We start from the raw sequence: 25,196 nt of genomic DNA, 5'->3' as shown, positions 1-25,196 counted from the left end.
TCCTCTTTATTCCTCATTTGCAGGAATTTTGTGTGTTTTGCATCTGTTGTTTACTAGTTGTGTGCATTGTAAGCATTCTCTCTAGTGTATTCTACTTTATGAAAGATTATTAGTTTTGTCTTTTTCTTAGGCATGAAGAAATTTCTTTTGTCCCCCCCCCTAGGAGCTTTGCTGTTTTTTTCTCTTATGACTAATATTTGATCCTTTCCAAATTTATTCTCTGTAACATGATATGAAATAAAGATCAACATATATTTGATTATTCCTTGTTTCTAGTGGCAGGAGATTCAATACCATTTATGGTATTTATTCAAATGATTTGATACTATTGTGGGGTTTGTCTAGTGAATTGAACATTATTCTTCATATTCCCTATTCATTCTACAATGCTTCTGTTCTCATAAATCAAGCATTCATGTATTTGTGAACATTTGTGATTCATTTTTTGTAGTACTAGGGCTTGAACCTGGAACTTCATACTTGCTAGACAGGCACTTGACCACTTGAAAATATTTCTCTTTGTGTTTTTCCTATTTTTTATTTTTTTCTGTGCTCAGTGAGTTTTAGTAACTTGGATCACTCACATAATTAGTAAGTAACAAGTACAGAAGTCAAACACCCTTTTTATTCTCAAGCTAGTTTATTCACAATTCAACCCTATGTGTTTAAATGAGATATTAGATATTTCTGTCAACCCTAACAGAGTGAGGGGAATTTTTAGAAATTTTGCTTAGTTGGTTTTAATAGTATTTCATTTAGTTATTGAACATTGAGCATTTGTTTTCACAATATATCATTTCAAGAAATTTCAATTTATAACCTTTTTTCTATAGGGACGTTCAAAAAATGCGAAGCTATTCAATGAAGACCCCTAAGAAATACAACAAACAGGATGATTTCTTTAAATATAATAAGACTGTTTATGATATGATCTACCACCTGAGTGGAAGAATGCCACCTGGAATTAATATAAGCCAATCTTTACCATCAGATGATACTGAAAGAGTGATCCAGCTTCATAAGCAACACTCTTCACTCCTGAGCTTCATAACGTAAGAAATGTGTTCATTTAAGTATGTAATTATGCCCAATTAGATGGATAGATTGATGGATAGATTAGTGGATGGATGGATGTATAATATAATCTTTGAAATTTTTTGATTATTTTTAAACAATTTATTATTATATGCCCTATAATACACACAATAGAAAAATATGTTCTTGTAACAGAAAATAAGCATTTTATGATCTTTTTTATACTTACATTTTATTTTTGTAATTCAAGGAAGTTATTTTCACGCTTTACCATACATCTGAATCACCAGGAGGTCTTGTTAAAATGATTTTCTGGCCCTTATCATAGAGTTTTATGACAGCTATTTGCATTTATTACAATTTCCTAAGTCCTGAACCATAATGTTATTTTGAAAATTCTTATGTAAGACACATAATCTCATAAATCAACTTAACAAAAAAGGGAAAGAATCTGATTAACTTTGTTCCTCTGTTTACTGTTAGTATCATCATATATTGTAGAATCTGTGAAATTTTAGTTAATATAGTTAAAGTCTATAATGCCAGGTAAAATGTTTCACACATGATTGATAATAACCTATTGTAAAAATAATTATGATCATAATTCTGTGTTACTCTAAGAGATGAATTGACAAATGGCCAAGAAATGGGAAAGCAATGTTAACTGAAGTCTGAGGAATTGGATTGTTATTGTTGCTCAGATGGCAGAGTGCCTCCCTAGCAAGCACAAGATCCTGAGTTCAAATACCAATACAAAAAAAAAAACAAGTCAGAGCATAGGGTTTCTGAATTTATATTGCTTCTTTGTCCTGCATGTCAGTATTATTGTTACTGAAATTCCCACCTTCATAGGCCCTATTCGTATTTGCCCTTCATCTTCCTTCTTCACTAAAGTAGCATTAGTTACTTACAATTTTTATATTAGTGCACTTTCTCTTTTGCTTTTTCTGTTTGATATTCTCTGTTTTAGCAAAAAGTTAGATGAAAGAGTAAGCTAAGGACTCTTAAATCAAAAATAAATTATTTAGCATTCAGTTTTAAAAGTTACAAATAATGATTTTTGAACCCCTAACAGGGGTACTATTAAAAGTTAGACATAGATTAAGCAAAATATTTCTTTCATTTGCTAAGTTCTTACTACCATATAGTCAAAACTGCATTAATTTCTTTATGGCTTGGTATCGAGCTAGAACTTTGAATTATGACCCAGGTAGCCAATGAAGGTTGCTATGATCAGATACTAAAGATATTCCATATGAATGAAAAATATTTGATTGCAACAGTTATAGGGAACATCTTGATCCTTGGTGAGACTTAGAGAAAAGTCCAAGTCTGCATCTTAGAATCAACAGCATATGTTCACTTGACAAGTAGGTTCCAATCACAGAGACAACGTTGACAGAAAAATCAATGATCCAGAAAAGTCATGCTCTGCATATATAGGTATCCTTGTCTGATATAAGCCTTGTCTCATGCATGGACAATTCAGATGCTAGAGGCCATATGCAATTTTCAACCCTCTTTTATCAAACAATAACAAACCAAAAATATATAAAAGTAGAACACAGTTTTAGAAGGTATCATGCATATAAGGAAGCTTATCATTAAAGATTTATTTACTTGAGAATGAATCTTCTCTTTCCAGATATCTCCTCACATTAGAAGTTGAGGAAGAGGAGCTGAATTTTTTTTTTTAGCATTTATACCAAGATCAGAATTACATCAAACTGTTTGGCTTGTAAGACACAAAGAAAGAAACAAAGACATATCCCTAGCTCTCTACATTCAATGTTAGTGGACAACATTGCATTGATTATACAAAATGGTATAAACATCATTTTCCATTCCTCTGTCTCAAAATTGAGTTGTTCAATTTCACTAACATGTGAGTTTCATGAGGTAAAAATCACATGTTATTTATCTCTTGTCATTGAAACTGAGGATTATTGATAGCACAGAATAAGGTCAATTATTTATTTTCCTTCACAGATATTTGCCTTTTGAGTTTGTGTCTCATAGGGAATAAAACTTTGAAATTAGGTCTCAGAATAGTCACATAAATTTTATGAGAAAAAACTGTAATACAAAAATTTAACAGAAAAGTAGTACAAGTAAAGGACGTATATTTCAAGAGAATGTAAGCAATGAAAGGATCATATTAGAAAAGGTAGACTATATATTATGCATTTTAAACATAAAAACCTTATTAAACTGTGAATCTGCAAATAGATTTGTATTTCATTATACCTGTATTCATTTTCTAAGATGGACTGGGTTGCTTAAAGGCCAGAAATGTATTTTCTCACATTTTTAGAGGCTGGCGTTCTAAAGTCTTCAACTGAGGCGACATTCCTTGGCTTGCAGATGGCTTTCACTATATCTTAAAGGATTTTTATCCTCTCTGTATAATGTCCTTGGTGCCTTTCAGTGGGTTCAGACTTCTTCTTCTTAAAAGACAGCATCAAACTGGACTTGGGCCCACTATAATAATCTTATTGTTCACTTGACACATCTCTACAGAGCCACATCAGGACTTACTGGGAGTTTGGGTTTCCACTCGAGAATAAGATCTCATTCAGACCACTACAATAGCATCTGGGATTGTATTATAAACATATAATCAGATGTGATAATAAATTTGATAAGGTTGTGTTTGCAGTAATCTGCATAATATTTCTTGTCTTTTTGCCATTAATTGTACTTTTGTCTAAATGCATATGTTGAAGGCCTTAATTCTGGGAATTAAGGAGAGAAGTTTTTTGTCATTTTTGTTTTTGTTTTTTGTCTTTCTTGGGGCGTGAAATTAGGGCCTGGGCATTGTCCCTGAGCCTCTTTGTGCTCAAGGTTAGCACTTTACTACTTGAGCAACAGCACTTCCGGCTTTATCTGAGTAGTTTATTGAAGATCAGGCTCTCATAGACTTTCTTGTCCAGGCTGGCTTTGAACCACCACCCTCAAATCTCTGCCTCCTAAGTAGCTAGGATTACAGGCTTGAGCCACCAGTTGCTGGCTTGGAGATAAGATCTTGCAGGAGGTAATTGAGGTTTTAAGGCTAAAGAGGTAATAAATCCTTTTAAGAAGATGAAGAGATTACCTCTCCACCCCTTTCTTTTCCTCTCCATCTTCCTGCTTCCCTTTCTCCTCCCTTCTCCACTTAAGAGAAAAGAAAAGAAAAAAAACACAGTGAGATGATAGCTATGTGCTAGAAAATAAAATTGTATTGTTTAAGCCAAGCTGCTTGCCCAAAGAATTTCATTATGGAAAACAAACACAGTGAATAATACCCTTTTATTTAATTTCACTTGTTTTTGACTTTTACACATATATGATATGATTAGTTTTATTTGAAAAAATATTTTCACTTATTTGAATATTCAGAAACTTAATCTAGTAGAATATAAACATCAAATACCCTATATTGTAGCTGAAAACTAAGACGTAAAAATATAAGCTATAATTATTCTGATTTTTATTTCATTTAGTTTAAAGTAATTTACTCATTCCTCAAAAATAAATATATCTATATAAAGCAACATACAATCCCTTATGGCTAAATTTAATTTAATGTTTTTTTTTAGGTATTTTTTATTGTCAAGGTTATATACAGAGGGGTTACAGTTACATAAGTAAGGTAATAAGTACATTTCTTGTCAAACTTGTTACCACTTCCCTCATTTTTCTCCTACTCTCCCTTCCCCCACCCCCAAGTTTTTATATATTATCTTTGTATAACTTTATATTCTTCTTCTTTATTTAGGTCTGTTTTAGAACTTATTTAATGAAATTTCATCTAAGAATGTACTATTTCAAAGTAGCCAAGTGATCCTGAAACAGTGCACTGAACTAGAATAAAAGAATCAAATTAGATTCAGGCTTCAATTCCAGCTCATTTGTATTTCTATAACCTTGCATACTTACTTCACCTGCTTTGATCTCCAAGTTCAACATTTATAAAGCTGAGGATGAGAATTCCCAAACTTATTTGGTTGATAAAATGTACATCATTATAAGTCATTATTGTTGTTACTTTAAATTCGGTGCAGTATGGGCTAAGGCTTTTGTATGTTAAGGTGCTTTCATAAAATTATTTCAATATGATATACATTACTGTAGTAATACACTGAAATGACTTATGATATCATGGTTACTAGAGTATTTTAATAAATTTCTATTAGAAAATAATATTTGGGTTTTATAAGAAATGTCAGAAAGTCGTTGTGTGCCAGGTATATCCTCAGTTTATTAGATAGACTAGGAAATTTGTTGAAATGTATGTTTTTTTTTGTTTTTTGTTTTTGTTTTTGTTTTTGTTTTACTGGTCATGGGGCCTGAACTCTGGGCCTGGGCACTGTCTCTCAGCTTTCAGCTCAAGGCTAGCCCTCTACCACTTGAGCCACAGCACCACTTCTGGCTTTTTCTGCTTATGTGGTGCTGAGGAATTGAACCCAAGGCCTCGTGCATGCAAGACAAGCACTCTACCACTGAGCCACCTTCCCAGCCCTGAAATGTATGTTTGAAATAGAAAATATACAGCTTTTCTTTTAGTTTGTCATTTCTACTTTTGATACTAGAAGACTGTTTCAATAAGGAAAAGCCAGTAATTAAATATGGCAAAATTTCTGATACTTATTTCAAAATATTATCTGTACTTTGATGGAATATTAACTGAGAGCAAAAGAAGTTCTGAATACAAATTCTGAACCTATAGTTGCTATAGAAATTAAACTATTCTGTGATAGCATTATTAAACTCTATGGTACTTGTATTTTTGTGTTAATTCTTGTAGCATATTTATTGTCTTAGCTCCCAATAGTGTTGACATTTGCATGGGTCGTTTCTGTTTTGACATGTTATGTAAGGATGAGTACGGAAAAATGATTTTGGCATTAAAGCCAAGCCATTCAGATTTATTTGCTCTTTATCAGCAAATACTTGCCCATCAGGATATGTTGACTGTGATAAAAATTACTTAACATTTAGAAAGTGGCAGTGTGGTTAATAAAATTGGGTCATTAATCCAAGATATGTGTACATGTTTCATCATGGAAATAAATCTACTAAAATTCAAAAGTCATAAAAGCTATTAGCTTCCCCAGTTAAATTTGATGACACAGTGGAATGACTTTTGTGCAAGTAATATCTACTTTGTACAATAAAGAAATAAATTTTTAGAGATTAAGTTAAAATTAAAAATTTAGAAATCAGTTTGGAATTGAATAGCTATTTCATCACATTTTACCTTTAACTAGTCACTGAAGGCACAGAAAAATACTCTAGTAGAAAACTTAGTATGTAAAAGTATAACCAAATAAGTTATTAAATATCATAGCACTACAAACAAATCGTAATATCTACTGATAAGACATAAATGGGGCGAGGAATGTAGCTTAATGGTAGAGTGATTGGTTAGCATGCATGAGGCCCTGGGATCGATTCCTTGGTACCACATAAACAAAAAATAAATAAAATGAATTTACAAGAAGATATAAATGTAATTATTGTCTTAAGGAGTGATGAAAATAGACTTTGAAATAGATTGAGAAAGGAAAACAACAAACATTGATGACAGACAGCATCAACCTTTAAAATGTAAAAGTATATTCTTCATCTTTAACTTTTATCCTGTTCTGCTCTCCCGTGTGCTATATAGAATGCTCAAATACATAACAGATGATGTCCTTCCTGAGAATCTCCCATTTTATTGGCTCTCTTTTATTTAAGCTATCAGTAGCATTTAATTGGACTGATCACTTATTCCTGAAATCCTTTCTCAGTTTTGGTTATAAGAAATGATTCTAATTTCTAAATTTCTTCATATACCTCTCCTCTCAGTTGTCTTGTTTTACTCTACAAGATTCCAACAGAATAGGGACATAGCTTAATTACTTTCTTACAAAGGCTTTAGTTTGCTCCTTTCTGCTCAAAAACAGTGTTACATTAAAATAAAACTTTGTACAAGACTACAAAAATTGAAATATGATGACAATTTATGCAAGTAATATACATTAGGGTAAGAACTGCCTGAGAATCAAAGAAATGTTGCTCAATTTCCAAACAAAGAAGGCAGCAGTTTTTTTCACTTGCTTAGAGTGGTCCAGGATTACAACAAAATGAACAGCTCTAGAACTGTGCTCACTGCCTCTACATCCACAAATTTCCTTCCTCATGTATCTTTAAATTCCTTGGTTCTATCTTCAAGGCTTGAATTTCCATCATCATCTTGAGCTTTCTTTTTTCCCCCTTGTTTCTCAGTAATTACAGGACTATATACTCTGAAAGATGCCTCTCCAATGGAACAGTAGATGCAATATTTTTCTCTGTTTTATTACTGAGGAGTGGTCTGTGTTCATTTAATGAATTAGACTAACGGACTCAAACCTCTTTTGTCAATAACAGACAAACGCATGAGACTTATCTCCAATTATCTAGCAAAATACTTGACTAGAATTGTGGCTTAAGTGATAATGCACCAGCCATGAGTGAAAAAGTCGAACGTGAAGCTCTGTATTAAAGCCCTTGTACCAGAAAGAAAATAGAAGAGAGAAAAGAAAAGGAATTCTTTTGCAGTGAAAAAGTAGTAGATAGGTAGATAGAAAAATTGTAGGTTTTAAAATGGATTACATAATACAAGCAGATATTTACCACTTCATATATACTATCACAAACATACATAATAACAATTCTTTAATATTGCATGTCTCTGGAAGTGGTGCTGTAGCTCAAGTGGTAGAGTGCTTGCCTTGAGCTGAAGAGCTGAGGGGCAGCACTTAGGCCCAGAGTTCAAGCCCCACAACCGACCAAACAAACAAACAAACAAACAAATATTGCATGTCTCTTTGGAAAAATTAGATATGGACTTCCTGATATTTAGAGTTTTCTATTTTTAGCCATATATGATAATAATTCTTCAGTAAGCATTAGAGTAGTTAGAGAACTAATGAGCTACTAGATACTTCTGTTGTGTTCAAAAGTTTCCAGATTTTCAAAATTTTAATGCTATAACAACAAGAAAATTGTTATTATATTGGCAACAGAGACTAAGTAATAATTATTGGTATAAGGATATATAAGTGTGCGGTTTTAGTTACTTACAAAATACTTTTCAATCAATTAAATTCTTTAAAGGTCACATCATATGCAATTTTATTTCTTAGGAAATTTGTTTTATAATTGTGAAAATACTGTACAGAGGGGTTACAATTACATGAGCAAGGTAATAAGTACATTTCTTATCATGGTTGCCTCCTCCTTTGTTTTTCCCCTACCATGCCTTCCACCTCCCCTCCTTCCCCTACCTCCCCCACCCACCTCCCGTTACCCCCTCTTCATCCCTACACCAAACTTGTAAAGTTCGTTTTTCAACATAACATCTTATACATCTCATTGTTGCAATGGGTCAACCTGTATCCCTATTTAAACAATTTGTTTTTTTTTCCTTCTGCTCCACAAATTATACCAACATCAAATATAATGAAAACAGGAATTATACCGTGGAGGAGGGACATCCAAAGCAACAAAAAAAATCATCTTATAAATAAGTTAGAAAATTTTTAATTATACGAATTTTAAATTTGAAAATTAGGATTCAATCCATATAAAAAAGCTTATTATTGAATATATTTTTTGTTGATTTTGGAGTTTGAAGTTAGGGCTGGCACAAACCATTTAAGCCACATCTCCATCTCTTTTTCTGTTTGTTGTTTTGGAGAGGTAGTCCAGAGGTCATTTCTGCCCAGGCTGTTCTTGAATCACAATCCTCTACATTTCAGCCTCCTGAAAAGTAAAAATTATTAGACATTAGCCATTGGTTCCTTGTTATTATTGAAGTAATTTAGTTGAAGATTACTGCCAATAATCAAGTTTTTCTTTTTTTTAAATTTTAGTGCTCAGGGAGGATGTATATCTCACATACTTCCAGAATTTTTGTTTGAGCCGGATGATTATAGGAGGTGGCGCAAAATAATGGTAAGAAAACAATGTCTAGGAAGCATCAACAAAATTTGTTAATATTGTAGTCTTTATTAAAAGGTTCTATTTGGGAGTTGTTGATGTTTATATATGGAACATTCCAATGTTTAATTCTCTTTGAGTAGCTCATGTTATTTTGTGTGTGCATTCATCTAAAAATCTATTGTTCTATGGAAAAATATGATTATGTGACTTTCCTAAACATAGTTGCTGTTAGAGGAGGCTTTGTAAATAGAGTGGTATGAGTTTATATAAATTTCAAGAATGTATATCTTCAATTTCACCACCACGTACTGCTTCCTTACTTCAGTTTTAGGGAAGAATAGGGACAAATTAAGTAAGACATATGTAGTTACTCAAAGTATATAGTTTATTTTATGATAATCTATTGAGGAAGAATATAGCTTTTAAGGGGGTCAAAGGCCTAAGTGAGTGGGCTTTAGTAATGGTGCTGTCACTACACTTACCACATGACTTGAGAGAGCCATGGAGCTATTTTTCAGCCCTAATTTTTCTTTTTCTCATTTTTTTTTGCTGGTCCTGGGGCTTGAATTCTGGGCCTTGGCAGTGTCCCTGACCTTCTTTGGCTCAAGGCTAGTGCTCTATCCCTTGAGATACAGGACCACTTCTGGCTTTGTCTGAGTAGTTTATTGGAGATAAGAGTCTCATGGACTTTCCTGCCTGTGCTGGCTTCAAACCAAGATCCTCATATCCCAACCTCCTGAGTAGCTAGGATTATAGGAGTGAGCCACCAGTGCCTGGCCTAACTACATTTTTATGGGTCAGTCCAAAGGTCTGGTTCTTTTTGGCCTCAAGGCTCAATGGAAGTTTGCATCTTGTTCTACCTTGTCTAATACAGAATGAGTAGTAGACAGGGAAGAAGTGTGGAGTGATAATCAATGGCCTAAAGGAGTGACTTCATGCTATGGAATATTAATTCTGTTGATAATGTATATTTTTGGCATATGATAGCTAGAGCTGTTGATGCATATATGAAAAGGGCATGAAATTTTTTGTAAATGAATTCTTCTTCTATGTAGCTAAATTTACATTTACATTTTCCTCAAATGTTAATTTGTGTTATAATATTTTATTTCTTTTCTAAATATAATATTTTATTTCTTGAAGTCTTCCCCTGATTCCAAGGTTCTGCGTTCCTCTACACCCATGGAGAAATATTCTGTAACTATAGATATGAAAAAGTTTGAAGGCTGGAGTAAATGGGCATGGACAGATGTTTTCCTGCAGACATACAAGGTAACTCTCCCATTCTTGTTTGATGTAATTTGCTTTATTCACATGAAAAGTATTTTGGCTCAACAATAAGCAATGCTTACTCTGTGTGTAAATACTGAAAAATGAATGGTTTAGCTTTTCTATGTATCTATGTTCTCCGGAAAATAAAAGAGCAGGTAAAAGAGTAATGGGGGATGAGGAAATATATTTAAGGATGTCACTTGAAAGGTGCATCATTTCCATTTCATATTCCATTGGTCAGAATTTAGTCATTTCACTAAATTTTATTATTCCTCACAAAGTACCATGTTCTTTGCTGAATGACTACATCTTTGGAGTTGATGGAGAGAGAGGTCAAGGATAAGTAGAGTTTGATTCCAGTCAAGACTAGGGGAAAACAGGACTTGTGGGAAAGGTTGCAGAAAGTATGGCATGCCAAGACACCATGATAAATTAATTTCACTCCTGCTGTACTGAGAGTGTATGCATTAGTCTGTAGAAAGACTTAAGGTTGCAGCACAAATTTGAGGTTTTTCTTCATTGCTTTGGTGGTAAAAGTCATAGGAAAAATAAAGATTGCCTTAGGTCATCTATGTGTTGTGTTGTTCCACGTATTCTATTTATAGCATGGGTTGCTCCAGCCATATATTAAGCAGAAATGGATTGACAGTTTCATATGAAAAATAAAATAATATTGCTTAAGTATATTTCAAAGAATAAGTGGAAGTTTGTGATTTTTCCAAAAATCATTTTAGATTCTGCCACATATTGAGAGCCCGTGCATACATCAGAGGATTCCATTTATTAGTTCTTCCTAGTTACTGGAGTAACAGGATATAGCTTATTTCACCCAATTTCCTTATGCATTGATTACTTCTGCTTCTTAAATCTGTATATTTAATTGTAGTTGTTCTGCATTACATTTTCAAATGACAAAAATGAATTTGTAATTAAAAAATGATAGATAATGAAAGCATAAAATGTGGAAAACCATTTGTTGGGCACTGATGACTCATGCCTATAGATCTAAGGATAATGGTCCAAAGTCAGCGAGGGAGAGAAGTCCTTGAGATTATGAACTTCAATTAATCACCAAAAGCTGGAAGTGGAACCGTGGCTCAAGTGGTAGAACCCTAGGCATGTGCAACAATAGGTCAGAGGGACAGTGCCCAGGCCTTGAGTTCAAGCCCTAAGATAGGCAAAATAAGTGGAAAACTCTAACAGAACCCTCAAAGACAAAATATCATTCTAAATGTAAGTACAGTAAGGAGGAATCTATGTACTAAAAGATCTAAATATGATGGTAGTTTATACAAAACTTGGGAACAAATATGATCAGAGATAAATAGCTGAAGAAGTTTTACCATTTGCTTTCTCATTTGTTTCCAGTGTACTGTCACAAGTCTTTTCTACAATAAGATATTTTCAAATAAAAAGTCTTTCTTAGTAAACATTTTCTCCAAATTAGTTTAAAATCTATGTAATAAAATCAAATTATTTGTTGCTGTGGGTAGGTTAGACCACGAAATCTTCAGTCATTATCTACAGTTGTATTTGCATGACTGAGGTAACCAGAAAAGTATTGAACAGGTACTCATTAACTGACTTACATAACTGTAACCCCTCTGTATATCAACTTTACAATAAAACTTAAAAAAAGGGAAAAAATAGCATGGGACTCATTGTTTCCCCTGTAGTTGGTGCTCAGACATTTTGATTCTTATTTTTGGTTTTTAATTGTTTTTTCTTTATTCTCTTGGCATATGGCTATCATGTCACTTGCTTGTTGCTGTTATCAGTGTGCCTACTTAGAGTATTAGGTTTTCCTATTATACCTTTTCTAGTCTAAGATAGGTATCCATTCTTACTGAAATTGTCTCTAAAACAAAACAAATACATTCTAACCAAAAGTGCCACATGGATTTTTATGAATTAAGAGGGAGAAAGCCAACTTGTAATTTTCGAGATACCAAATATTGTAGCTCAGAGTATTTATACATCCAAAAACTATGTGTTTGAACTATGCATTGTGGTCCTGAAATACGTATTTCTGTCTTCTCTATGACATTTTGTCCACACAGGTAAGATTTGGATAGATGAGTTGTTCCTATATGTGCTTTGGGTTTTTTCCCCATTATTTCAGGACAAGAGTCCATATTATGCATCATCATCTTAAATCCACCCATCCATAATTGAGGATATCACCACTCTTTAAATCCTTCCTGAATACTTTCCTCTGTTGGACACTTCAGAACTGTAGGAAAAATGAACTCATTGCTGACTGGATGCTAGTTCCGAATTTACCGTTCCCCATAGGCAAATACATGTTGGGAATGTTGTCCTTGCATCCTCAGTAAACTTTGAATTTCAGCTTGCTGACATAGCTTAAGTAATAGCAAAAAAGGCTTAGGGACAGAAAGCATTGTGGCTCAAAGAGGAGATTCTAATGGGATGACTCTGCTGAGGGCCAGGCCCCCCACGGGGCACAGGGCTGACCTGGGCACCCCCACACTAGGGCTGTCTGCCAAATGCAGGAGCTCCATTCCACATCATAATGCAGCATGGCAGACAACAGGTGGAGGGAGGAGGGACACACACACACACACACACACACACACACACAAGAGTGGATTCCATTGTCCTACTCACTGTTCATACAATCCAGAAGCATTCACAAAAGTTAAAGCCTCAAGCCAGTTGCATATGACTGGCACCTGTAATTCTGGCTACTCAGGAAGCTGAGATCTGAGGATCACCGTTCAAAGCCAGGGAAATCTAGACTCTTACCTCCAATTAACCACCAGAAAACCGGAAGTGACACTGTGACTCAAGGGGTAGAGCACTTGCCTTGAGCTGAAGAGCTCAGGAACGGTACTCAGACCCAGAGTTCAAGCCCCATGACTGACAAAAAAAAAAGTTAAAGCCACAGAGCATGTGCATTTGTACATTTCAGTAAAGGAGAAACTTCCAAGTCTTAGGATATTGTGGTTTTGTGGTTACATGGCATCCTCAGGGTAATGAATAATCACTCATTACTTAATCCAGTATTTTAACAATGATATATGGCTTATTTGTTTGATTTCTCAATTAATTTGGATGTCCTACAAATTTACTTTTGCAAAGTCCTTGAGTTAATTATATAAAGATACATCAATTAAATGTTAAATGATCAGACATCCGTAAATCTAAAAGTAAGAAACTAGCTATCTTCCTTCTAGGCAACGTAGGTCTATTTGAAATGATTCTTCAGAAGAAGTATGTAAATAGATATTTTTTAGAGATTTATTGAAAATTTAATGATGAAAATTATTATCTTCTTTCTGTGCCAATGCACTGAAATAATATATAATTAAAAATTATCAGTGACATATTTCATTGAAACCCCTTTGTACAACTACTTAAAGATAATCCAGAATTGTCATTGAGCAGCAATAAGATAAATATAATGCCAAAGTTCATAGGGAAAAGATGTCATTGATGGATAGTATACAATACCTATAAATATGTATCATTAGTAAGAGTTTTTAAAAATTATCTTTAAATAGTTGTACAAAGGAGGTTCAAATCAGCATGTGAGTTTATGAGTACAATGCCTCTTGCTCACTGTCCCCCCTTTCATGGTTCTCTCTTATCTCCCCCAATCACATCCATTCCCTCAATTTTCCTAGTTTGTGATTTTCATTTTATTTCTAATATATGCTCAATTGTGATATAGCATAAATTTTGTTCTATTATATGGGTAATCTATTACAAATCATTCACATTTCTTCAATCAGATCTTTTAAAAATGGAAATGTGAACCAAGTTTTATGAAGGCAGGAAAGTATAGACCACTAAAATTGATTTATCTAAGTTTGATTGATTACCCAGCACAGCTAATCCTCCTGTAATCCTCATTCTATTCATTTAACTCATACTTTATGTAGTTTTGATGTTGAGGAACATAATACATGCTCCAAAGATATATTTAATTTTTATATGAATAAGTCTTGTTCTTTCTGTTTTTATTCTTTAGTTCTTTTTCTAACAATTCATTTTTAGCATATTTGATGGAGCCTACTAGTCTGTAGCTTAGTGAAAACCAACAGGTCTTTCATCTTTGATAATAAAAAAAAGTACTTCTATAGAATTAGGCTCTAAGAATGGTGGTTCTTTCTGTACCAGAAGCTACATTCATGCCCCTTGTGTGTCTAGCATTAAATCTGAGTTTTGAGTCAAGGTTCACTTGCAGACCTTGTTTCCTTTGCAGAGGAGATTTGACAGATAATAGATGATTCCTTAGTCAGATAAGATCATTAGACCAAAACATTTATCTCATCAGATATGCTCAGACATTTTTATCATTTAATGTTCCCTAGAAAAGGGTAAGAGTTCAAATGATTTATACTATAAAATGGATCTAAAAGCCCTCTTGAAATGTAAGACATTCTAGATGACAAAACTGCCAGAATGAAAGAAGGCGGTTCTTTACACTTCTTCCAAAAATGCAGTTCACATTTTGTGGATGATGATTCTCACTAGACATCTGCCAGAAAAAAATTCAATGGGTAATGGGTTCTTGATGAAATTAAAAATAGTTCCCATGGTAAGAAGTGAAATAAAAACAGTTTAGGGACCCTGATATGTATCTTAATGATTTTTAAATTATCAGCATTTGGGACGGTAATTAGCAATTAGCATAGATATGTATACTGCTTAGAGAAGTGATTATTTTCCAAAGCAGTAATTTATATTCTTGACTATTAAAGTCCATTGGGATTCTCCTGGAAGCAGACTCTGAGACAAATATTTTAGCCCAAGTAGTTTTTTTTTTTCCCCAGAAGTGATCCCAACATGCAAGAACAGTAGGGAATTGAAACAGAGAATATAAAGAAGGTAATAATAGATGTGGCTTCAAGCAAGTTTCTTATGGCAACCAGAGCTCAATCTCCTAGAGTTCTATGGGAGACATTACAATACATATCTAAGATTAATCCCTACTGAGTGCTGAGGAAATTAGAGTATTTAAACACCAATTTCATCATCATTTTCTGTGAAGAGTTGCTTCTGAGATCATTATCCCCTGGTGCTTCTGACTTGCTTTCTGCTTCCTTCATGTACTTCCACATACCAGAAAAACATACCTTTCTATGGGGAATTTGAAAGTCTTCACTATGTGCAGCTTTTAGAATGTTGAGGTGAATGTGGGATGGTTATGGATACTGACCATATTACTGTAATGATATTCATTTAAATTGTGCTCCTCACACCTATTTCAATGGGAACTATCTATTAAAGCTTTCAATTGTATTTTATTGTTTTGTTTTTCTTTTTGAGACAAGATTTCACAGTGCAAGCCAGGCTGGCCTTGAACTCATCATCTTCCTGCCTTGGTCTGCCAAGTGCTGGGATTATAACTGTGTGTCACCATGGCCAGCTTTTTACATTTTGACTTTTTAGTTGTATTAGCTGGTTAAGAAATGAGAAAAGCATCTAAAATTTGTGTGGCTGAAATGAACAGTTCTGTTCCCACATGTAGTTTCTTTTTAACCTAAATAATAGTGTGACATTCTATGGACCAAAAGTTATAGAAGTAAAATTCAGATATTCCTAATGCATATTTTACCTGTTCATTTACCTCTGAATTGATATATTTAAATAGCAAATATTGTCACCTTCCTTTATGTATCTACCTGTAATATTCTTTTTACTCAAATTCTAATTTGTTAGTTTTTTATTTGAGTCTAATATACATCATCTTTTTCTCAATTTCAGGTGCTTGTGCTATCACGTATTGAACCTCATTATACCAGTTCTGCACCTCACATACATAAACAAAACTCACCCAAAATAAATCCTTGTTTTGGATCCAGCAACATGTATTCTAATTCTGAGAGGATTTTGCTCAGTTGGTTGAATACCAATTATGAGAATGTCCGACATATTATATGGAAAAAATCTCAGAAAGGTAAGAACTACTTGTTTCTTTGAAAAAAATTAATTAAAAAGATAATATGACAGTGTTAAAGGACATGAGATACCACCACACTGAACCTACATGGTCTCTAGATCTCACTCTAGCATTTATTTTGTGTGCTTAAAGAATGGATGCCCTTTCAACATCTTCACCACTCAGTAGTAAAATGTACCTCTTTATTTTGAAGAATAAATGACAAAAGTATGTAAAGATGATATGGAAATGAAAGATGCCCTAATGGTGTTGATAGCAATTTCAATTGTATGTTAGGCTTTTAGATATTGCCACTAAAGTTTTGTGCATACTTAGTTAGATCAGGTGAAATTAAATGATAAATCTTCTTAATATGTTTATGAGGGTCATGTTAGACATCACTCAGCCCAATAATACTTCATGGATTTTTGGAGGATAAGTTATTTTAGGTTCATATACTGAGACATGTTATTATTCACAGATAGACCAACCTAAGTTCAGGTGAGTGTGACTGAATTTGGCCCTTCCTGGGTGAGGCCCTATCAATTTATATTCAGAGAACCTTAAACTTTGCTGGAAATGTTCTATGTGTTAATGTAGCTTCACAATTGTTTTTAGTCATAAGCATGGGTTGTAATTACAAGGAGTACATGGACATAGTTTCAATTCAGTTCTTTGCTCCTATTTATATGCACACTTGTCTTCAATATTATCTTCATTTTGAGATGTAAATATGTAAATAATCTATCTTCATACTCAATTCTTAGAAGTTAATCCAAATGTTAGAAGTAAAGAATGTTTGAGTTTGGTTTCAAGCCACATGCTGGTGGCTCATGCTTGTAATCCTAGCTACTCAAGAGGTTGACATCTGAGAATTGGGTTCAAAGCCAGCCCAGTTAATCACCAAAAAGTCAGAAGTGGAGCTGTAGCACAAATAGTAGAGTGCTAGCCTTGAGAAAAAAAAGTCTCAGGGATAGTGGTCAGACCCTGAGTACAAGCCCCAGGACCATCACACACACACACACACACACACACACACACACACACACACACACACACACACACACAGGTGTGGTTTCAAGGGAGACTTAATGATTAATTGTTCTTAAGGTTACTTACTTTAGAAGTAATAATGTCATCAAGACTAAAAAGGATAAGCTCCGTATGGTTACACACAACTGTAATTCCAACATTCAGGAGGCTGAGACAGGGTGATCATAAGTTCAAGCCTAGCTGGAGCTACATAGTAAGACCTTATCTCAAACAAAACAAAACAAAATTGATAGACATATATTTTATATATATATATATATATATGTATGAGAAAAGTAAAAACTGATGATCCATGCCTTATAAAATGCATTTACCTTCTTAAAATTACAAAAACTGAGGGTCAAACAAAGTTTGTAGATTTGATTCACTGGTTCAACACTTGGCTGGCATGTACAAGGCTTTGGGTTTGATCCCTCAGCATCACAAAAAATAGAGTTAAAACAGACAGCAATAAGGTAACCTATGTAAGTAAACACACATTAACAGATCTCAGCCTTCTGAGTAGGTAGGATTACAGGTATGAACCACCAGTGCCTGGCTTTTACACTTCTATTGTTAATCACAGAAATATCCATGCATGTTAATCTTGAAAGGTTTGCTGAATTTTTGCAAATAATGCTTATAGACATATGCCTGGCTCATTTCCCATTTTTTGAGTACATCGAGTCCTATGACTTTGCCAAGCTTTTGGATTTCCTATTTCCTCATTTTGAAGTACAACTTATGCTTTATTTCCTATATTTATTAGCATCTTCTGCTTCAATATATTAAAGCTTTCTATACATGAGAGGCTCCTTCAGTATACAAAAATAAATCAATTGGATGTGGGAACATTGGAAATAGTTATCTAGCAGGCCCAGCCATACGGAGCCTTTTGAATGTCAAGCTAAAGTTCCAGGAATCCTTTTCTGTTCATCTTGGAGAATCATGGGAAATGACTAAGTTGATATTTGTTCTGGATTAAAGAGAATAGAGACTGAGCAACTCCAGCCAACACAATTGTTTCAGTACTGAAAATAGACTAAGGTGATTTAACCCTGGGCTAGGCAGTCAAACATAGTTTGGAAAGTTTCCTTTTCTAACTAATGACAATTGGAAGCTTTAAAAAATAAACAGAAATAAGAGTCATGTGTTTGCAACTATGGCATGTAGTGATTTGTTCTTTATTGTGAGGGTCAAACTATTTTCCCTGTAATAAATAGACATCATTTTTATGAAAGTATGCTTGGTAATATTGATCTGGGTTTTTTTTCTTTTTTTTTCTTTTTCTTTTTTTTTTTTTGCCGGTTGTGGTGCTTCAACTCTGGGCCTGGGCACTGTCCCTCAGCTCTTCAGCTCAAGGCAAGTGCTCTACTTGAGACACAGCTTGAGACACAGTGCCACTTCCCGTTTTTTGGTAGTTTATTGGAGATAAGAGTTTCATGGGCTTTCCTACTTGGACTGGCTTTGAACCATGATCCTCAGATCTCAGCCTCCTGAGTAGCTAGGATTATAGGCATGAGCCACCCACACCAGGCTTGATCTGTTATTTTATATACTATTTACACGTGCTTCTGATTTGAGTAAAATTTAAAATTATTGTGTTATACTAATTTGTTGAACAATGTTAAGTATGTGGTTTTAGAAAGTTTGATGAATTTTTATTAATATTATTTCTTTAAATTAATTTGGTGTTAAGAACTTAAATTGATAGTTGTAAGGTCTTTTAAATGTATCTAATTTTCAATGTCATTAAACCAGAAAATAGTAATCACTTATTTAAATCTTTACTTTTCAGAAACTCCAAATTATTCCATTAATACTTTGTACCAAGTATCTATTATTGGCACTATATTATTGAAATGGATATAAAAATAGAAATGTAATATGTTAATATGATAATATTTTAATATTGTGTTTAGTCTTTTATTTTGGGAATGTGATATCAGTCAATACACAGAACTCATGATTAGTGTGAAGGTCTAAGTTCAGAGATGCTAAGTAAGGAAAACAATGTAACAGCAACTTTGTTCAATAAATCCAAGGTAAAAATTATGTCTTAGAAAATGGAAGATATAAGTATTCATCAACAACTATCTTCCCTCCCTCTATTCCTCCCTTCCTCCCTCTATCCTTCCCTACCTTCTTAACTTCTTCCCTCTTAGCCTCCCTACCTCCTTCCCTTCCTTTCTCCTTTTGTCCCTTTCTCTTTCTTTATTCTTTTTTATTATTTGTGTCAATTCCCTCCAGACCAAAAAACAAAACAAACAAACAAACAAAAATGGAATTTAGGACTAGATGAATTGTAGAAAGAAAGTTTCCAGGAAGTAGAATTTTGATGATTGGACACTCTTAGGTACAGTTGTACTTTTGTTTTTTTTTTTTTAATTTTTATTTATTTTTTTTATTGTGAAAATACTGTACAGAGGGGTTACAAATACATGGGCAAGATAATGTGTACATTTCTTATCAAGCATTGTAGCCTCCTCCTTTGTTTCCCCTTCCCATCCCTTCCTCTCCTCCCCTTGCCCCCGCACCTAATCCTCCCCGCCCCCCCACCAAAGTTGTAAAGTTCGTTTTCGACATAATGACTTGGTTTATTGCAGCATTATTTACTATAGCTAAGATATGGAACCAGTTGTACTTTTGTAGTTGAGTAACCTAACAAATCTTATCTAAGGAGAAGACTAGGTGTGGCAAATTCTATACTTGATAAAGAAGCCACAGCTACTGCTTAAATTATCAAGAGATGGAGATAAGCCCTCAGAGAAGCACAGGTGGTATTCAATAGTTTCACAATGAGTGTGTTTGTGTCTGTGCTTAAGAAAGTTTATCAAATGTTCTTGTTTTGTGACAGTAAGATTGTGTAATGTTGAAGTTTACTTAGACTGTTCATATCCAATGAGAAAATAAACTGGCTCAGCTCCAAAAATCAGATCAGTTTCTACCAATACCAATGACTAGCTGATAGAATCAAGCAAATTCCCAGATGTCAGGGGCTGTTTTTCTTTTATCTCATCAAAATTACTAAATAAAATATCTTAAGAATCATGCTTACAATATAACTTCATTTGAATGAAACATTAGGGCCTGTAAAATATGAAAAAATTCATTTATTACTACTAATATTTATAAACAAATATAAATTAAAATTATACTTATGTATAATTAAATTTTTCTATATAAATTTATAAATAAATGAACCATATAATTTCAAGGCAAGCACTTTACCACTGAGCCATTGAGCCACCTTTGAACCCTATAATTTCAAAAGGCAGCAGTAGCCAACTATAATTTTCTAATACTTACTAAAGTACAAATTTCAGTATTAGAATCTATCTGCCAATAGTTTACATATATTATCAATTTTTCCATTGCACAATATAGAGAATGTGACCTGTTCATTATATTTTGCATGACCTGACCCAGGATTGAGTCAGTATTGAATTACTTAGTATTGACTGAGGTTTTAAAGATCAAGAACGAAAAAACTCAGTGCAAAAGTCCTTAAAAATACAGAAGTGTCTTCTGTAACTACTGGTCTGCAGCTGTTCTTTTTTTTTTTTTTTTTTCTTTTTTCTTTTTGTCGATCATGGGGCTTGAACAGTGGGCTTGGGTGCTGTCCCTGAGCTCTTCAGCTCAAGGCTAGCGCTCCACCGCTAGAGCCTCAGCGCCACTTCCGGTTTTCTAGTGGTTTATTGGAGATAAGAGTCTCACGGACTTTCCTGCCCAGGCTGGCTTTGAACCATGATCCTCAGATCTCAGCCTACTGAGTAGCGAGGATTACAGGTGTGAACCATTGGTGCCCGGCTTTAATTTAATTCTTTTTAATTTCAAGTACTGAGGCTTGAACTCAAGGCCTCAAAATCACTTGACTTGCTTCCTCATGACTAGTGTTCTTGCAGTGAGCCACACATCCAGTCCAGTATTTTGCTGATTAATTGGTGATGGGGAGTCTCTTCGGTTTGTCTACCAGGGCTGGTTTTGAATGAAGATCCTCAGATCTCACCATCTTCAGTAGCTAGGATTACAAGGTTGAACTACCACTGTCCAGCCCATTCTTTTATATGAGCAAATAATATTCTCTTGAGTATCTGTATCACCCTTTAACCAATAATCTTTACAAGAACAATTTTACATGCTTTTACATGTATAAATATATTGCTACAGTATTTGTATAATTTTTTGTGGAAAAATTTTCAGTTTACTTCATTATTATTATAGAAAAGTAAAATAAGTGAGTCATCTAATATGTGAATGTTTAACATTTTGAAAAGCATTCACTTTACCTTAAAAATGATCACACAATTTTACATACTTATTACCAATTTATGAAGAATATCAAGTTCCATATATCCTCATGAACATTTAATAATGGCTTGTCTTCTTCATATTATAGTCAATAGATGGCATGAAGTGGTATCTCATTTATGTGCATATTGTGTTACTTTAATGACTGAAAATGTGTTCAGCATTCAGTAAAGTATCTTTTTAAAACTATTTTATTTCAATATGGGATAATTTAAGATTGTCTCTGCCTTCTATATCACTGATTTCTTTTCTAAAATTGGGTCGCTTCTTTAGTCACTTGCTAGCCTTTCAAGATTGATAATGTTTTATTTTATTGGCATATATTAATTGTATAAAGTATTGAGCTTCATTGGTACATTTTTATATATCAATATGTTGTATGTCGGCCATACAACCCCTCTATTATCCTTTCTTCTCCCCTTTCCCTTCCCTCTTATCTCTTTCTATATCCATAAGAGCCTCCTTTTAACTTTCACATCTCATTTTTTGAGTCCCAAATAAGCACAAATATATATATATATATGTATATATATGATATTTGTCATTTTGACTAGTCTTTACTTTTCCATAGATGACATTATTTATGATTTAATAATAAATATATATTTATGCATTTCTTTTATTCATTCATCTATTGATAAGTACCTAAGTTGATTCTATAACTTAGATATTATAAATAGTAGTGCAGCAAACCTGAGTATGCAGTTAATTTGTAGTAAATGGAATTTGAATCTTTTTAGTGAATACTGGGATTGTCATTGTACATCATTTGGTAGTTCTAAATTCTTATTTTACAAAGAATCTCCATACTGATTTCTATGGTGGTTATCTTAAGTTACATTCTCACCAGCAGTGTATAACAGCTTTTTGCCCATATCTTCTTTCCAGTATTTGTTTTCTTTTCTTGATGAGATCCATTCTGATTCAGGTGACATGGAATCTTAGCAAAATTTTAATTTTAATTTCCCTGATGAATAAAGATGATGAATAATTTTTCAGAATTTTTGAATATTTCTAGTTCACTTGAAAAATGTATATTCAAGTCATTTGTGCATTTATTTTAGTGGTCCCAGAGCTTGAACTCAAAGCCAATCACTATTTGGCTTGTTTTAGAACTTGAACCACACCTCCAGCATGGCTTTTTACTACTTAGAGATGGAGTTACTTGGACTTTTATGTGTAGGCCAGCTCTGAATTGTGAACCAGATCTCAGCCTTTTTAGCAGCTAGGATTACAGGTGTGAAACATTGTGTCAAGCTTTATTTGCCTATTTTTATTGGATAATTTGCTCCTTAGATATTTATTTAAAAATACTTGGAAGAGAGGATTTGAATGTTCTCAACACAAGAAATTATAAATTTTTGATGCTATAGATATGCTAATTATCTAAATTTGATAATCACACATTATTTTCATGTACTGAAATGTTACACTCTACCCCATAAAATAGGGAATTACGTGCCAACTAAATATTAAAATATTCTGAATGTAGATAGTAATAACAATTGTACAATTCCAAATATCCTAGATAACAGTGAATTGAACAATTAAATTGGATGAAATTATGTTATGTAAATTATTTCTCAATAAAGCTATTATAAAATGTGTTGCTATAATCAACTAAAATAGAATTTATATGCCAATTATGATATTTATGATAGTTATAAAAATAGGTGCTTATACATCCTTACTTTTTCAGAGCATTAAATAATTAAATTTTATACTTACTAGCTATGTCCCCAATCCACAATACTCTTTAAGATTAGCACTATCATTACTACTTTAATATACCTGGGGATCTGAAATAATGTGGTGTAGAACTAAAAGATCTAACTTCCAAGTTAAAAATTTAAAAATATGTTGAGAATCACTTCAATTATGTGTTTCCTGACCAATAGTGGCTCTGTCAGATTACTTATTCCCTTTCCAAAGCCTTAGATTTCCACTTCTCAAATGGAAATGTGAACATAAATCGCCTGAGTATTTTATTAAGTTGGTTTTGTATTTCAGTGAGTACTGGATGAGGCCTAAATTCTACATTTTTGGTAAGCATCATTTGATGCCAGTGCTGCCAATTTACTCACTTCAGATAAAAAAAACTTTTAGAAGGAGTGTAATTACAAACAATAGCCTTTATCAAGAGAGCCATCATACAGAGAAAATCAACAGCAAAGGGAAGAGAGTGACTGGCAGCACCCTTGGATATAAATGACAAGACACAGCACGGGGATGAGAGAGTAGAGAAGAGCTTTCAGGTGTTATTTTTACTTTTCTCCAACATCATTGCTTTTCTATGCTCACTGAAAGTGATGTTTGGCAACAGCAGTCCATACCTACTGGTGTTTGACATGTAATATAAAAATAGTTCCAATGTTGTGATGGGTTGAATAAAAGTATATGCCACTGGTTTCTATGTGGAGAAATAAAATCTAGAAACAAACAAACAAAAAAAAAACCAAAATAAAACCTTTGTTCCACTTTACAATGACAAATTCACACAGACAGCGAATCTCTGATTTTTCTTGAATTTTTTAGAAAGCTGTGCTTTCAGGGAAACAAAGTGCTTTTGTTTAAACAAAAACCAAGGAAGAGCAAGTGCTTGAGACAAAAGGAGATAACTGTAATAATGCTCAGGTGTGGTAGACATCAAATATGGAGATAGGATTATTAGTGAATTGGTAGAGGCCAAGTACACACTGAGTACCAGAACATAAAGCCTCAAGGTGCAATAGTTTCAGACACACAGAGTTTTCCTGCAAGTCTGTAGTAACAAAGAAGTGAAATTGTAGAACATGTTCCCCATAGTTCAGACTTGAGGTAGGATCGTGGCTTTTACTCAGACTTTATACATACTCTTTCATGATTGGATTGTAATGCAAACCTTTCCATGATTGGATTGAATTGCAAACCTTCGAGGACATTTGAAACTAGCCTTAGACTCTGAAGGCTAAATGCCTTTAAGGGAATGTATGCTTTCTCTAGTGTCTGTAATAGATGATGATAAAATGTGTGTTTCACACACTCAATGTAAATTATGTGAAGTTATTAGCATGCAAACTAGCATGATCATGTGAAGAATTACACAATGTGTAATTATATAAAAAATCTCACAATACAATTTTACTTGTCAGTTATACCTCGAGAGATATACTTACATTATCATTCTGAGAATTAACAATTTGGAATTAGAATTATTACTGTGATATTATTACATCTTATATCAAAGTTATTTATAAGTTTATGTCAGGAAATATATAAAGGTGTTATTTTGTTCTGTATTACTTGAAAAATTATTGTGATCTGTGTTTACTAAAATTTTTAGTAGGATAATGTGCTATAGAGATCCAATATAAGTGTTTCATGTCAAAGAATTACAGGTGAAAAAGTAGCCAGTGGTTTTGTGTGAAGGGTCTAGGACATCTGTGGTTCAAACCAACCTTAAATTTGAGGATGAGGGTATAGCTCAAGTGGTAGAGTATTTGCCTAGTATGCCCAAAGCCCTGAGTTCTATTCATAGCAACACACCCCCAAAGTTTAGCACTTCCTGTTGTAATGCAATCTTAATTTGTGAAGTTCACATAAATGCGATGAACGAGTCCTATTTTCCTATCTTGGTTGCTTCATCCCAGAAAACAGAAGTAAAGAATTTGATGGCACTATGGATACTCCCCCCCCTTTTATATCA

The 25,196-nt window shown here is 33.6% G+C and overlaps 1 protein-coding gene across 1 annotated transcript in view; it reads left to right on the top strand.

Annotated features, from left to right (window-relative positions):
* The window catches only part of Cfap47 (cilia and flagella associated protein 47), a 223,411-nt gene that overhangs the window by 82,471 nt on the left and 115,744 nt on the right, over nucleotides 1-25,196 (top strand). The window contains exons 30-33 of the mRNA XM_070039243.1: nucleotides 834-1,052; nucleotides 8,919-9,000; nucleotides 10,132-10,260; nucleotides 15,994-16,186. Coding sequence (XP_069895344.1) covers nucleotides 834-1,052; nucleotides 8,919-9,000; nucleotides 10,132-10,260; nucleotides 15,994-16,186 — 623 coding nt within the window. The remainder of the gene's footprint in view (nucleotides 1-833; nucleotides 1,053-8,918; nucleotides 9,001-10,131; nucleotides 10,261-15,993; nucleotides 16,187-25,196) is intronic.

The sequence above is a fragment of the Dipodomys merriami genome, unplaced genomic scaffold, assembly GCF_024711535.1.
Source record: "Dipodomys merriami isolate MVZ:Mamm:240054 unplaced genomic scaffold, mDipMer1.0.p SCAF_3, whole genome shotgun sequence".
NCBI lineage: Eukaryota > Metazoa > Chordata > Mammalia > Rodentia > Heteromyidae > Dipodomys > Dipodomys merriami.
Note: the sequence above shows the minus strand (reverse complement) of the source record. Positions and strands in the feature narration are given on the sequence as shown.